The 15,911-nt window shown below is 31.3% G+C and overlaps 3 protein-coding genes across 4 annotated transcripts; all 3 read right to left on the bottom strand.

Moving 5' to 3' along the window:
- Nucleotides 1–2,059: 2,059 nt before the first annotated feature.
- On the bottom strand, nt 2,060–3,631 carry LOC103831515 (cytochrome c oxidase assembly protein COX19). Its single transcript, XM_009107394.3, has 4 exons — nt 3,307–3,631; nt 2,687–2,775; nt 2,502–2,599; nt 2,060–2,378 (listed from the first exon to the last, which is right to left on the bottom strand). The coding sequence occupies exons 1-4, from the start codon at nt 3,314–3,316 to the stop codon at nt 2,279–2,281; spliced, it is 297 nt and encodes a 98-aa protein (XP_009105642.1). The 5' UTR covers nt 3,317–3,631; the 3' UTR covers nt 2,060–2,278.
- A 247-nt stretch (nt 3,632–3,878) lies between these two features.
- LOC103831514 (60S ribosomal protein L10-3) lies at nt 3,879–5,136 on the bottom strand. The gene is made up of 4 exons (XM_009107393.3): nt 4,991–5,136; nt 4,357–4,858; nt 4,190–4,271; nt 3,879–4,114 (listed from the first exon to the last, which is right to left on the bottom strand). Exons 1-4 carry the CDS (start codon nt 4,998–5,000, stop codon nt 4,046–4,048), a joined length of 663 nt encoding a protein of 220 aa, XP_009105641.2. The 5' UTR covers nt 5,001–5,136; the 3' UTR covers nt 3,879–4,045.
- Nucleotides 5,137–8,651: 3,515 nt separating this feature from the next.
- On the bottom strand, nt 8,652–11,461 carry LOC103831513 (delta-aminolevulinic acid dehydratase 1, chloroplastic). Of its 2 annotated transcripts, none has more exons than XM_009107392.3 (13): nt 11,315–11,461; nt 10,853–11,153; nt 10,560–10,671; nt 10,397–10,470; nt 10,245–10,313; nt 10,075–10,158; nt 9,925–9,994; nt 9,793–9,848; nt 9,601–9,722; nt 9,442–9,513; nt 9,291–9,372; nt 9,143–9,220; nt 8,652–9,054 (listed from the first exon to the last, which is right to left on the bottom strand). In XM_009107392.3, the coding sequence occupies exons 2-13, from the start codon at nt 11,144–11,146 to the stop codon at nt 8,887–8,889; spliced, it is 1,281 nt and encodes a 426-aa protein (XP_009105640.1). In that variant the 5' UTR covers nt 11,147–11,153; nt 11,315–11,461; the 3' UTR covers nt 8,652–8,886. The 2 variants fall into 2 exon arrangements, with proteins under 2 accessions (XP_009105640.1, XP_018508869.1); XM_018653353.2 differs by having other exon boundaries at nt 8,701–9,054; nt 11,256–11,413.
- Between the last annotated feature and the right edge of the window lie 4,450 nt (nt 11,462–15,911).

Genomic DNA, 15,911 nt, shown 5'->3' with positions numbered 1-15,911 from the left:
CACCCTCTCAATTGTTCAACCTTTGTTTCTTGTTCTTCAAAAATATAATAGATTCGATTAGTGACAACAATATATGAAGTCCTAAAAAGTTTATTCAGAAGTAAACAAAAATGCATGAAAAAAGGTTGACAAATAAATATTTGAAATAATTTTGATTCTAACGTTTTATATAGTAAATATTTTTCTTTGTAATAGTTATAGTAATGGACAGGAGCTAATGAGAACATAAACCCACCAACTAGATGTAATAGAATTTGATAGCATACAACTATAGTTCAATACAATTATTTTAAGTATATTCAGATACAATTAAATTACCAAAATGAAGTTGCAAGTCGGTTTGATTGTTATAGTGATATACTTGTTGTATAACCATGTTATTTATTTATTTTTATTTTTAAACTCTGGAGGTATTCCAAACCCCTGCCCTTGGGGGTGTTCCATACCTTGTTTTTAACGACTTTTTTATTATCTTTACACAAAAGGAAAAATTGAATAAGTGAACAACTAAAAATGTTCTCCTTTTAAGAATTATATATCTAAAACTTGGCTGCCGTTTACTGAAAACTGCATAGAACCACAATTAAAACAAAAAGAAAAAGTCCAAAGAAACATGTCCATCTATTTACTTGCTACTGCTCTGTAGACAACTCGCCTAGGCATCAATAATCTTTAAAATGTTGATTACTATCATACGACTGCAAACATCATCAATAATATCACATTTGGTACAAAGAATTATTATTGAAATCAAAATATTTAAAGGCTGACTTTAGAACTGCAGAAAAATATGAATTTAAAGTCAGAAATTTTTTGCTATTAAAAAAGTCATTAAATAAACTGCGTGCAAGTAATCGATTTTTCTGAAAAATATTTGCCTTGTTGAAACAATCTACGCTTATAAAGTCCATGCATGCTTATCTATTTGATCAAAGGCGACGATTTTGAAAAGTTGGGCTATAGTTTAGATCTAAATCAAAGAAGGGGAATATCAACTTGACTTTGGCTTTCAAGGTGTCGTTTGTGACTTTTCCTATAAACCAAAAAAGTATTTAATGTGAACTGAAGCAGGCTTTACATCTATAATAATATATGATATTAAAGATGTATGGCGTTTTTTATTTTGGCTTTTAACCGGCTAATTAGGTGGATAGATTTATTTGGGTTGGATTTGTATGATTATTTGCACAATAAAGTTGCCAAATCTAAAAGTACGTGGTTTTTTTGCTTGAAACAATTAGAATAATATCGTAAATATCATATATTGTCGGGTAATTGTTAGAAACAAAGCGAAGTTTAGTATTCTTTTTAGAAAAGCAACTAGATAAATGAACAAAATTATTTGTTATTTCCTATAAATCATTTTTGCAATTGATGGGATAGGACATTACCATCTAGTACAATTTAGACCATTCAGATAACTATTCAGATTCATTTTTATTTTTTTAGATTTTTTCTGAATGCCTATTTAACTATACTACAAAACAATAAAAATATTACATAAATGATTCTACGGTCGATAATTTTATTACCTCATAAAAATACATGTCTTACGTCACATGGAATACGCGAAGATCTATTGTAACCATTTTCTTCACAATCTACATAATTTAAATTTTTTGATGTTTGAATCCTAAACCTCCGAATATAAAAATATTAATAAAAATTTTGGGATTTAAAATTAATTTTCAATTCAATATTACCTTTCAATCATGTGATATTACTAAAAATAATATTGATGAATAAATTTTTAATGAAAGATTGTGAAAATAGTATTATACTGATTAAATATGATCTAATCTACATACTAATTAAATATGCTTTTTAATAATCTAAAACACAAGATTTCACAATTGTGACAATTTTTATTATTAATTATCATAAAATTATATGATAGATAAGTTGAAACAATTTGTAGAAAAGAAATCCAAAAACAGATAAATAACAGAAGCAAAACATATTACGCCCAGATATTCCTCAAGCCTAAGAACTAATATTCGTTAGCCCAAAGAGTCAGCATATGGGCCAACAACGATATTTATACTCTCCTTTTGCTTTGGTATAATTGTTTGTATAAGAATGGGAATGCTTTTAGTTCACACAAAAATTACAGATACGTATACCATCATCATCTGTAACGATGAGAAACGGTGAAGCTGAAACACAGTTTGGTTTTATGAGGAAGAAATGGTCTAGCCTATAACCCTGAAGATGAGACTCAAGTGAATCAATGTGTCAAATCACAAAAATAAAAGAGGTTCCAAGTTTGGTCCAACCTTCAATGATCGAGAGACTCTTTATTCTTATCTCCAGCGGAATCCAGTTCTTTAACACCACTGAATCCAAGTTCAGACATATCCTGCTTTGCCATCAAGTTCCTGTAGGATAATTAACAAGTCTCATGATGTAGCTCCTATCCAACGCTACCTTAAACGTTTTTAATCCCATTCCCAAGCGAAAGAGAAGTAGATAGAACTGAAAGAGAGTAAAAAAAGACTCACTTGGCCATTCGACACTGGAGATATTTCTTAGAGAGATGTCTGCATTGCTCAGATTTGTTAGATGAAAACTTGAGACAGCCTAGATATTCTTTCTTCTCCTGAAAAAAAAAACAGAATGCTAAGTGAATTACTCAAAGATAAACCAAAACATCTCTACATGGAGAACAAAGAGAAACTCGTAATACCGCATCACATTCGTGTAAGTGATCCAAAGGGAAAATGCCCTTTTCTGGTGGGATAGGTCTCAATCCTCTGTTTCCTCCAAACGCTCCACCTGCCATACACACAAACAAATCAACAGGAGCATGTAACGGGATCAAATCGAGAGCTTTAGGAAGTAATATTGTTAGCTGACAACATCTATACTAATAAAACCTGTTTCTCTTAAACAAAAAGCATTCATTAGGTCTAGAGTTTGATTCTCATTTGGTGCATAATGAAACATTTCATTTTACATGTCCGTAAGGGCTAAATAGTGAATAAAGGTAAACGCAAAAGAAGATATAATAGCTATGTGAATAACAAAACCTTCAATCTAGGGTTTAAGCAGAACTAAACATTATAAGCAAATGCATCACAGTTCTCTTGTCTCCCCCAACAATACAGAACCGCCCAGATTACAATTAACCATACGTGATTGGTTACGAAAAGGCTAACTAGCTACAAATTTCCCATAAATCTAGTATGCACAGATTCCTAAAACTAGCATAGGCTTAGATAAATCTCCTTCACTTCTTTAATTCAAGAGACATCGAAGCAAGAAAAAAAAAAGAAGAGAATAGTGAGGAGAAGAGAAAAGACATACCTGTACTCATATCGACACTTGGATTCGCCTCTCTGTTTGTTTCTCGATTTGGTGTTCAATTCAGAAGACACTCCGAGGTTTTGATGCTGAAAAATCAGGAGCTATAAGGGTCGGGTCAATTGCTAAAACTTACCCCCGTACAACAGCACTTGTTCTGTTTAGGGTCAGGCCCAAGATGGCCCATATTTTCAATCTTTATGATACTTGTAGTTACTTGATCCGTTTTATGTCCCCCAGTGGATTAACTTTTCTATCGAACTCCATCAAACGACAACCGTTATGGTGGATACGATCGTAGTTATCGTGACACAAACGGGTGATGGCGAAAACGCCGATGACGAAAACAGCTTACTGAAGGAGATAGAGATGCCAGTTGTGTAGAGTTTGTGTTATGTGCGATATACAAATCACAAACAGAGCGTTCTTTTGTAACGAATAAATATTTTAACGCACGTAATCTGATTTTTTGTATCTTCTGAACTGAGCTACGTTTCAAGTCTTTTACTAATGAGTTTATTATCTTATCAAAGAAGATGATTCGATGTAAATAATGAGAACGTAAGTAAGATAAATAACTGATAAACCAGAAACTTGAGATATAAAAAAACATCCATAACTGAACTTAAAGCAATTGTCATAGCAAAACGAAACCATACGAGGAGGATCCTTGATACAACAAAAACAAAACAAAAAGATATTTGAGAAACTAGATGATAGGTTCCAAAACCAAATATCATCTTCATTCGGTGGCTGAAATGAAGGCGCTTCCAGGTTGACGTTTGGCCAAAGGACCATGGTTCGACAGGAACTGCAAAACAAACAACCCAAACACAAATCAGAATCTAACCACATAGTCAAGAATCAAACAAAGATAAGAACAAACCTTAGCATTGACACCATCAGGAACAATCCTCTTAGACTGCCTCATCCTGGTGTAGTCAGCACGGTTGAACTTAGTGAACCCCCTGAAACATCAAACGTACATTCAATTAATCTCTTCAAAACACACACAAAACAAAATCAAAGCAAGACATTAAACTAAACCCATACCATTTCCTGCTAACAATGATCTTTTGACGACCAGGGAACTTAAACTTAGCCCTCCTAAGCGCCTCCTGAGCATGAGCCCCATGGTTATCCTTACACCTCACAGACAAAAGCACCTGCCCAATCGCAACCCTAGCGCAAGTCCCCAAGGCCTTACCAAAAGCACCTCTCATACCAGTCTGGAGCCTATCAGCCCCGGCGCACGAAAGCATCTTGTTGATCCTCAGCACATGGAAAGGGTGAACCCTAATCCTCAAATGGAAAGCATCTTTACCAGCTGATTTCACCATGTACTTGTTGCAGGCGATACGCGCAGCCTCGAGGGCCTCGCTGGAGACGTTCTCCTTCTCCCAGGAGACGAGGTGGACGCAGAAAGGGAACTCGTCGACTCCCTTTTTCTTCATCCCGACGTCGTAGATTCGGATCTTGGGGTCGGGTACTCCACGGCAGTAGCGGGATTTCGGGTAGGGTTTACCCTTGATCTGACGGTAGCATCTCGCTGGTCCTGTAAACACACGATTCAATCGATTGCAAACAGATCTAATCAGAGCCTAGGGATTCCAGATGAGCATATATTCGATTCAACGATCTACGATTGAGCTAATTCGAATTAAAGGTTGGAGGAGAGAAGACTTACTTCGTCCCATCTTGTTGGTTGCGTTCGGCGGTGGTGATGAGAGAAACCCTAGAAATGTTGGTTTTATAGGAGGGAACAACGAGAGAACCCTAAACTTAGCAGACGTAACTGCTTATCTAGAAGGCCCATTGGACTTTTGATATACATCTTTGACTTGGCCATTTAAGGTCCAATGTAAACACGATTTTCTTCTTGTTTTGTTTCGTCTAATGTTTTTTATTATTCATAAAGAAAAAACATTTTTGATTCCTCTTTATTCGTTGCCAGACTTGTGTCATTGTGGGTGTTTACACGAGGATTGATAAATCATAAATCTAATCCAATGCACAATGTACTGCAAGGTTTTACTTCGGCAAGCCAAAAATAAAATAAGAGCCAATTTCGAAAAACTCAGAACAATGCCATTCTAAATAGAGAACTCAACGGTGATACACAATTAGACAAGACATTAAAATTCAGTGTAAATACGATTTTGTTCTTTTTTTTCTTTCTTTCGTCTAATGTTTTTAAATTTATAAAGAATAGAAACAAAACGTTTTTGATTCCTCTGTGTATGTTGCCAAACTTGTGCAATTGTGTGTGTTTACACTAGAGGGTTGATTAAATCATAAATCCATCCACATCAATAACACATATGCAAAATAATTCTAACTAGGATTTATGTTAATTGTTTAGAAGTTGATTTTAGCTTCTCTGACTGAGCTATTTGTTTACTTGTGTTATTTTGTAGTTTTGTTTCTTTGAACTAAATTTTGAGGATCTCCAGCTCCATAGAAGAAGTCCTGAACTCGAAGAACGATCGTATTCTTGAATCCAACCCAATCTACAAGAAAGTTCATGTCCACGGTGGTGTCTCAATCTACAAGAAAGTACTAAACTAGTGACATTTTTTAATACCGCTTTGATCAAAGCAAAATTTTCAACCAAATAAAGCAGAGTTACTTGTGTATTTTAAAGAACAGATGCAACAACTCGCATGACATTGCGTGATCTGTTATATGTGTGTGTAAACTCATCAAGTACACACGTTGACGTCTTAGTTACGATAAAGATGATCATGATAATGAGAATTATGAAACAGATTCCAGTGACTGAGCATTTTTCCTCAAATCGTGTTCATATGGGTTAATGATTATTGCAAACGGATCAAGTCCTAATAAGATGGAATAAATTTCAAGAGGCGTTTGAGTTAGAGCAGGAGAACAATATGCCTTTAAGTAGGATTTGAATTGAATGATACACATAACAAATCTCCATATGTTAAACAATGGATGTGTAACATTATACAGTTTTAGACGTCTGACTAATTATTTTAGACGTTAGGTTAGGTGTTGAGTCACCGTATGCTTAACACCTAACATTTCTCGAACACTGGAAAATTCATCAATTAAAATATGTTTATTTGAATTGATTATAAAATTGAACTAACCGAACAATTATTAAATCATCAAATACTGCAAAAATATGATTAATTTGTATTTCCTTCACAATTTTTATCACTCATATCCGAACATGAAATCACATAGTCTTTTGCCTTTTTCACATCAATCTCTTTTTCTGCTTGTTACACACAATAACAAAAACCACAAAGATATAAATAACTGTTAGGAAAAATATATATGCTGAATGAATATAAAAATAACTATATACAATTTAGGATTATTGCCAAAACTTACTCGGTCCACATTCCGCAGCACATCTTGGCCAACATGTGAGTCTATCTTCTATTGGACCAGTTACACAAATGTTATAACAAATCTTGAAACAATCTCCCCAACGTCTATTGATGACTTCTGACTCAACTAAAAGGTTTCTGAATGCCAACACCATCACCATAAATACAACCATTCTTTTCATCTCCATTGTTTTTAGGCTACAAAGATTTTTTTTCTCAGAAAGTGGAGTGAACATATATATATTTATAATGAACCTAACATTTAGTCATATGTTACATCCGAATCTATTTGGTCAATGGTCTTAATGGTCATAATCTTTAGTCAAACCGTTTTTTTGTCATCAATACACAGGGTCAACTATCTTTAATCAAATCTTATATTATACTGTAAAATATTATTAATAATTAATGAAAACACTAGAACTTCATTAAGATAATTACAGAAACAACATTATGCAATTAGATATGTTTCCAAAAAAACTCAATAATTAAATTTCAGTCTAAATAATATAAAACATTGAATCTCACTTCTTAATAAGGTTTTAATAATTTTCTTTCAAATTATTTAAAAAACCTCTCTTATTAAAATATAAACATTTTAATGAATCTAACATTTAGTCATATGTTATATTATATAACCTCTTTTATTCAAACAGAAAAATTATTATTAAAACAGAAAAAATTAATGGATCTAACATTAGTAATATGTTATATTATATAAAATGTCACTGATAATTAATTAAAATACTAGATCCATTAAGATAATTAAGGAAACAAAATTACAGTACTAGATATGTTTCCAAACAACTCAATAATTAAATTTGAGTCTAGACAATATAAAACCTCATTTTATCTTTATTATATAAAACCTAATAAAGTTATACACACATAATTTTAATTTGCTTACACTTAAACAAAACTATGGTTGGTTGGAGCGGTAAGAGTTGTATTAGCTTTATTTTATCTACAATTTTTTTTCTAAATTATCAAACATGTTTCTATATTAGTTTTTAAATTACAGCTCAAAAATAATCAAATCTACAAAAACCTCATTTCTAAAACAATATTCTTTAAATAGTTTTTCTATCATTTAAATCTATACTATTAAAGTAGGATCCTATTGTCATAATTACCTTACGGACATGTTTTTTTCACTAACATTGCATGTTTCATTAAGGACAATTAACTAATATTAATAACAAATCTATATTGGGTCATTATTTTTGGATCCAGCCCAAATCAAATCTCTCTTGGGCCATTTGGGCCTATTAAAAAATCAGATTCAATTCTCACTTTTTTTTTCCTTTGGACCATTGAGTCCAAGTTCAAATAATTTTTTTTCAACTATTCTTAATTATTATTTTTTTCTTTTCTTAATATAATTTAAGCATTCATAAAAATAATTGAATTTTTTTATTGAAAAGTATAAATCTTTATTAAAAGTATATAATTTTTTAATTAAAATATTAACCCCATAATAAAATTAATTTAGCAGAATTATACCAACTTAATTCATTAAAAAAATAAAGTTTAATTTTTTTAACATAAATAGTCATTTAAAATGAAATACGATAAATAAAGATAAAACTTTTAAGTCTTTTATAAAATAAAACACAAATATATGAAAATGTGACATTTACTAAATATTTGTCAATTGAAAAAAAAAACAAAAATAAACCCGCGCTTTGAAAGCGCGGGTCAAAATCTAGTTTTAAGCTTATAACACATACAACCTACATCAAAAATCTTAAAAACTAAATTCTATAGAAGATTTTACAGTTGCAATCCAACTGATTATCACTTTCGTCTTTGGTTATGCTCGACTCTCTCAAAATAAACCAAAATTTAATTTAAAATAACTGACAATAAAAAATAAATAAAACACATTTCTGATCCATGTACATTGCTAAACAAAAATGCACAATAACCCAAGTACTACAAGGTTGCATTCAGCAAGCAAAAATAATGTAAGAGCCAAGTTTCAAAAACTCAGAACAATGCCCTCCTAAATAGAAATCAATGAGGAACAGATTGGTGATACAAAATAAGACTAAGACTTATATAACAGTACATAATGCACGAGACAAAGAAACATGACCAAACAAAGTCGAATCAGAACATGAGATTTGCAAGGAAAAAGTAGTACAACACAAAAAATAATGATTGCTCAAATGGTTAAATACCAAAATGCAAAACCATCAAACTCTCTCTGTCTCTTCTTCTACCGCTTCTGGTTGCATAAGTAAGTAGCAGCTTGAAGAGCAAAGTAGGTAAGGATGATGTCAGCACCAGCTCTGCGTAAGCACATTAGTGACTCCATCATCACTTTCTCTTCATCGATCATCTTCAGAACTCCCCCTGCTTTGATCATCGAGTACTCCCCAGACACCTGAAAGAAAATCCATGGAAAAGAGATCAAAATCAACAAAAACCTACGAGACACTGATAGTGCTGGTGATGATGAGGAAGCTGAGTACTTGGTATGCAGCAATGGGCAAGGGAGACTTGTCCCTAAGGAGCCGTATGATGTCCAAATAAGGGAGACCTGGCTTTACCTGTAACCAAACACTCCTAATTGTTACCAAACTCTAGACATGTTTTGACCTCAAGGGTGTGATCTCTTACCAGGAGAATGTCGGCTCCTTCAGCCTCGTCTTCACGTGCCTCAATCAAAGCCTCTCTATAATTTGCTGGGTTCATCTGATAACTTTTGTTCAAGGTACCAAAGGCTTAGCCAAACAAACACAAACTTAACAATAGATTGTTTGCTACTTACGTTTTCTTGTCCCCAAAACGTGGATTTGAGTCCAGTGCTTCACGGAACGGGCCGTAGAACGAACTTGCATACCTGTTGGTTCATACACGGAGTTAGACAGAACAAACAAGTAAATGCTCTTAAAAAAAGCTGTTGAGGTCTCAGAAGTTATATGATTACTTTGCGGTGTAAGACATGATTGAGACATTTTGAAAGCCTTCAGCATCGAGAGCTGCACGAATTGCGCCTACTCGACCATCCATCATGTCACTCGGACTAACAACATCCGCTCCAGCTCGGGCCTGCAAAGAAAGAAAGAAAGAAAAAGATTATATCTCATACATTAAACAGTTTTCACTCTTTGACATTTACCTGAGAAACAGCTTGCTTACATAGCTGGTGCACAGTTTCATCATTCATTATTACGCCTACAGAGATGAGTTATGTATCACAGCTCCATTTAAAACATAACAGAAGGAAGGAGGTTAGGTAAAGAATACTTACCATCCTCTCTGACTATACCATCGTGACCATCAGATGAGTAGGGATCCAAAGCAACATCAGTGTATATAATCTAAGAGAAGAAAAGAAGAACATTCATATCCTATTTTCATCTCCAGTTATATTTAACAAACTAAGATTTACACATCTTACAAGATCAGGATACTTGTCTTTGAGAAGACGGATTGTTCTAGGCACAAGACCATTATCGTTGTATGCCTCGTCCCCTGTCGGATTCTACCAAAAATGAAAACAAAGACAAAAAGAGTTTCAGTGTACAGCTCAACAACATTTGTATGCAAATAGAAGACAAGGGTTGAAACCTTCAAAGCCTCGGGAACTTTAGGGAACAACACTATACTGTTAACACCAACAGCTCTAGCCTTTGCAACCTGTTTGCATATAAAATGGAAAAACTCATGTTCCTAACATGATTTGCTCTCAAAGGAAACAAATCAAACCACAGAGGCCAAACCTCTTGTAAAAGGCCATGCCTCCAGCCAAGCCTGTAGCAACCAGGCATAGCTCCAATAGGCGTGTCCTCCTCACCTGCCAGTCTCACATAAGAACTTCTTAAGACAATAGAGACCAGAGAGAAAATGTCAGATGAAAAAAAAGAAAGAAAGAAAGAAAGCAACCTTCATGAATGAAAAGTGGGTACACAAAATTAGCAGGGGAGATGTCAGTTTCCTGGAAAGCAGCTCTCACAGCAGGAGAAGCACGGTTACGCCGTGGCCGTCTGTTTAGATTCTGAAACCATAAGTAAACATCAGAAGAAGAGACAAAGAGTAAAACTCTCTCAAAGCTTCAACCTTTAGAGCTGAACAGAGTGTTTATTACATGAAGACAGAGCATTATATTACACAACAACAATGTATTGGTTTCTAACATAAACCAAAAGGGTAAGAACATAAGGGATTAGAATACTCACGAGAGGCTGAATAACCGGCGTACCAGCCGGAGCAACCGGTTTTGGTGGAACCGGAGGAGCTTCAGGAACATCTCCAGCAGCAACGGCGGCTTCACACTCAGCGTCGCTCCTTCCGAGCTTCTTCGCGTGTCCGTTGCTAGCTCTTACGACAAGAGAGCGTCGCTGAGAAGTTGCAATGGGAAGAGAAGCGACTCGAACTTGACTCACATTCGATCTGAGACCGACGTGGCTCTTGCAATCGATTACTTTGATCGATGGAAAGCTGCAAGAGGCATTGAATAACGTCGAAGCCATGATGAATCTGCAACACAGATTGAGAAACCAATCAGCTGAATTTGCAGAAAGTTTGAGTCTTTTATAAGAGATAATCAAAAGCAAGCAAATATCGAAGCTTTGACTAAACAGAGCAACGTGTGAAGTCAAAAAAGATCAAAGCTTTCTTCGTTCGAAGTGTTGACGAACCTTGGATGCGAAGAAGTTGGTGAGGAGAAGAAGAAGCAAATGACAAAGATAAGTTTGGATGATCGTCTTTGTTGACGATATTGACAAAGGAGATAGATAGAGACTTAACGTTCACGCGCTTTGTCTGCGAGTACATACGAGTTCCAGGATTGGAAATGGATCTGGGCCTGTAATAGGATTAAACTGGGCCTGATGAGCCTGTAACAGAGATTGTGAAGCGGTCCATTGGTAGATAGCTTGATGCCAAAGTCTCTTTTCTGTGTTATCTCTATTATTAAAAGAGAAGTACCAATATAAATTGCCCCTTAGTTTTCAAAGTTATTTATATTTAAATGCCACTGAACTAATAAATTAACCTACATTTTAGTATTCTTATCTTTTATAGTTTAATTAATGCATTTTCCTAAAATAAAATATAACAAATTATGTTTATTTATTTAAAAAATATTTTCTATAATCTGGATAAACAATAAATTATACTTAATCAATGTCAAAAATGTAACAAAATTTTATTATTACAGGGTGGTTATTTTTTTATTTTGGTATATTAACTACGTCTAAAAAACATAAAAATGTTATAAAAATACATAATATAAACCACAAAATTTTAAATAATATATTGAATTATTTAATCGTATAAATCAAATATAAAAATAGATAACCATTTTACTTTACATTAAAATTTTGATCCATAAAAAATACATTTGCACAAACACACGAGTTATATTTTAAAAATAGGGGTGTAACAGTTGACGGATCAAAAAATAAAATAAAATTATTCATTATAAATTCTAAAATGATTGTGTTTAGAAATATATTAAATAATTATTTAATATATATATATATAAATTTTAAAAACATATATTACCATTTATATAAGATAAATATTTTTTTTTTGCAAACCAAAAATGAATATCCGTGCGGGTGCGCGGATCAAGCTCTAGTTATTATTATAAATGAGAAGCGGCACTACCAACTCTATTTAGGGCTTTCGGCTGCTGCAAAGTTTTATCACATATTGTTTCGTGTTGCAAAAGCATCGTTGCTGTTAAACATGGGGTATTGTTGGTTCTTTTAGTGTTTTATCGAATTCTTTTTGTTATTGTAATTTTTGGTTATCATTGAGAATTATATAGAGATTATGCATCAGTGCGTGTTTGTTTCTAGAGATGTATGCTAAGTGTGCTAAGTGCTTGATTTGAGAATTTGATGTAAACTGATAATAGTTAATATGGAGATTTAGTGTGTCAGATGACTGGATTGTGTTGTACGTTTATGAAAGCTTTCCATTTTATGATCTCTATAACTTGGATTGGTTATTAGTGTGTGGAGTCATGAATCATGATGAATCTGAGATGAAGGTCTGATCTTCGTTCTTGTGAAAAAACTTATATGAGTTTGCTTCTGCTTTGGTTTTATGATTATCAAATGAAGTGTCTGGTCTTCTTATGTTGCATCCTATGGTGATAATATTTTACAGAAAGACAAGGGGTATGGGATCTGCACGTGTTCTAAAAGTGCATCGGAAAAAACAGAGGTGGTCAGACAAGAGCTACAAGAATAGAATATTTTGGAATATTATTTTAAAAACACAACTTATTGATCAAAAAGATTAAAAGAATACTCATCTATCTAAAAAATTCTTTTTATCCTAATTTCTAAATCACAACCCCAAATGTATTATATTTATCTACAAAATTAAAACTTTCCTAAATTAGAATTTTTGAGAATTTTATCTAAAAAAACTACCTATTGATCAAAATATCTAAAAGAATATTTATCAATCAACAAAATTCTTGTTATCCTAATTTCTAAATCACAACCCAAAATGCACAATATTTCTCTGTAAAAATATAAACTTTCCTAAAATAGAATATTTTGGAATATTATTTTAAAAATACAACTGATTGATCAAAAAGATTAAAATAATACTCATCTATCAACAAAAATTAATTTTATCCAAATTTCTAAATCACAACCCCAAATGTACTATATTTCTCCATAAAAATAAAAATTTTCCTAAAATAGAATTTTTGAGAATTTTATGTAAAAACTATTACCTATTGGTCAAAAAATCTAAAAGAATATTTATCAATCAATAAAAATTCTTGATATCCCAATTTCTAAATCACAACCCAAAATGCACAATATTTCTCTATAAAAATAATAACTTTCCTAAAATAAAATATTTGGGAATATTATTTCAAAAATACAACTTATTGATCAAAAAAATCAAAAGAATATTCATCAATCAACAAAAATTCTTGGTATCCTAATTCCTGAATCACAACCCCAAATGTACAATATTTCTCTACAAAAATGAAAACTTTCCTAAAATAGAATTTTTGAGAATTTTATCTAAAAAATACTACCTATTGATCAAAAAATCTAAAAGAATATTTATCAATCAACAAAAATTCTTGTTATACTAATTTCTAAATCACAACCCAAAATGCACAATATTTCTCTATAAAAATAAAAACTTTCCAAAAATAAAATATTTTGGAATATTATTTTTAAAATACAACTTTTTGATCAAAAAAATCAAAAGAATATTCATCAATCAAAAAATTCTTGGTATCCTAATTCCTGAATCACAACCCTAAATGTACAATATTTCTCTATAAAAATGAAAACTTTCCTAAAATAAAATTTTTGAAACTTTTATCTAAGAAATACTACATATTGATCAAAAAATCTAAAAGAATATTTATCAATCAACAAAAATTCTTGGTATCCTAATTTATAAATCACAACCCAAAATGCACAATATTTCTCTATAAAAATATAAACATTCCTAAAATAGAATATTTTAAAATATTATTTTAAAAATACAACTTATTGATCAAAAAGATTAAAAGAACACTCAACCTAATTCCAAAAATCAAAAGAATATTCATCAATACTCAACTATCAAAAAAAAAAATTTATCCTAATTTCTCCCTATTATTTTTTTATGAATATTCATCAATACTCAACTATCCTAATTTTTTGATTGTTGATCAATAAGTAGTATTTTAGGAAAGTTTTCATTATTGTAGAGAAATATTGTACATTTGGGGTTGTGATTCAGGAAATAGGATACCAAGAATTTTTGTTGATTCATGAATATTCTTTTTATTTTTTTGATCAATAAGTTGTATTTTTAAAATAATATTCCAAAATATTCTATTTTAGGAAAGTTTTTAGGTTTATATTGAAATATTGTGCATTTGGGGTTGTGATTCAGGAATTAGGATACCAAGAATTTTTGTTGATTGATGAATATTCTTTTGATTTTTTTGATCAATAAGTTATATTTTTAAAATAATATTCCAAAATATTCTATTTTAGGAAATTTTTTTTTTTTATAGAGAAATATTGTACATTTGGGGTTTTAAGAAAATTATTTAAAAATACAACATATTTATGAAAAATTCTTAAAGAATACTCATCTATCCACAAATAATCTTGTTATCCTAATTTCTAAATCACAAACCCAAATCCACAGTATTTCTCTAAAAAAAATGAAAACTTTCCGAAAATAGCAGTTTTTACAAAATATATTTTAAAATACAACCTATTGATGAAAAATTCTGGAAAAATACTCATCTATCCACAAATAATCTTGTTATCCTAATTTCTAAATCACAAACCTAAATCCACAGTATTTCTCTAAAAAATGAAAACTTTCCAAAAATAGCAGCTTTTAAGAAAATTATTTAAAAATACAACATATTGATGAAAAATTCAGAAAGAATACTCATCTATCCAGAAATATTCTTGTTATCCTTATTTCTAAATCACAATCCCAAATCCACATTATGTTTCTATTAAATGAAAACTTTCCAAAAATAGCAGCTTTTAAGAAAATTATTTATAAATACAACATATTGATGAAAAATTATGAAAGAATACTCATCTATCCAAAAACATTCTTGTTATCCTAATTTTCAAATCACAAACCTAAATCCACAGTATTTCTCTAGAAAATGAAAACTTTCCAAAAATAGCAGGTTTTAAGAAAATTATTTAAAAATACAACATATTGATGAAAAATTCTTAAAGAATACTCATCTATCCACAAATAATCTTTCTATCCTAATTTCAAAATCACATACCTAAATCCACAGTATTTCTCTAAAAAAAATAAAAACTTTCCCAAAATAGCAGTTTTTAAAAAATATATTTTAAAATACAACCTATTGATTAAAAATTCTGGAAAAATACTCATCTATCCACAAATAATCTTGTTATCCTAATTTCTAAATCACAAACCTAAATCCACAATATTTCTCTAAAAAATGAAAACTTTCCAAAAATAGCAGCTTTTAAGAAAATTATTTAAAAATACAAAATGTTGATGAAAAATTCTTAAAGAATACTCATCTACCCACAAATAATCTTGTTATCCTAATTTCAAAATCACAAACCCAAATCCACAGTATTTCTCTAAAAAAAATGAAAACTTTCGAAAAATAGTAGTTTTAACAAAATATATTTTAAAATACAACCTATTGATGAAAAATTCTGGAAAAATACTCATATATCCACAAATAATCTTATTATCCTAATTTCTAAATCACAAACCTAAATCCACAGTATTTCTCAAAAAAAA

The sequence above is a fragment of the Brassica rapa genome, chromosome A07, assembly GCF_000309985.2.
Source record: "Brassica rapa cultivar Chiifu-401-42 chromosome A07, CAAS_Brap_v3.01, whole genome shotgun sequence".
Classification (NCBI taxonomy): Eukaryota; Viridiplantae; Streptophyta; class Magnoliopsida; order Brassicales; family Brassicaceae; genus Brassica; species Brassica rapa.
Note: the sequence above shows the minus strand (reverse complement) of the source record. Positions and strands in the feature narration are given on the sequence as shown.

Coding starts and splice junctions, on each gene's coding strand:
- LOC103831515 (XM_009107394.3), bottom strand. Junction 2,600..2,686: donor ACTTACACGAATGTGATGCG/GTATTACGAGTT, acceptor TTTTTTTTTCAG/GAGAAGAAAGAATATCTAGG. Junction 2,379..2,501: donor CTCCAGTGTCGAATGGCCAA/GTGAGTCTTTTT, acceptor ATTATCCTACAG/GAACTTGATGGCAAAGCAGG.
- LOC103831514 (XM_009107393.3), bottom strand. Junction 4,272..4,356: donor ATCATTGTTAGCAGGAAATG/GTATGGGTTTAG, acceptor TTGATGTTTCAG/GGGGTTCACTAAGTTCAACC. Junction 4,115..4,189: donor CTGATGGTGTCAATGCTAAG/GTTTGTTCTTAT, acceptor TTTGTTTTGCAG/TTCCTGTCGAACCATGGTCC.
- LOC103831513 (XM_009107392.3), bottom strand. CDS start 11,146: ATGGCTTCGACGTTATTCAATGCCTCTTGCAGCTTTCCATCGATCAAA. Junction 10,672..10,852: donor CGCCGGTTATTCAGCCTCTC/GTGAGTATTCTA, acceptor TTATGGTTTCAG/AATCTAAACAGACGGCCACG. Junction 10,471..10,559: donor CCCACTTTTCATTCATGAAG/GTTGCTTTCTTT, acceptor TGAGACTGGCAG/GTGAGGAGGACACGCCTATT.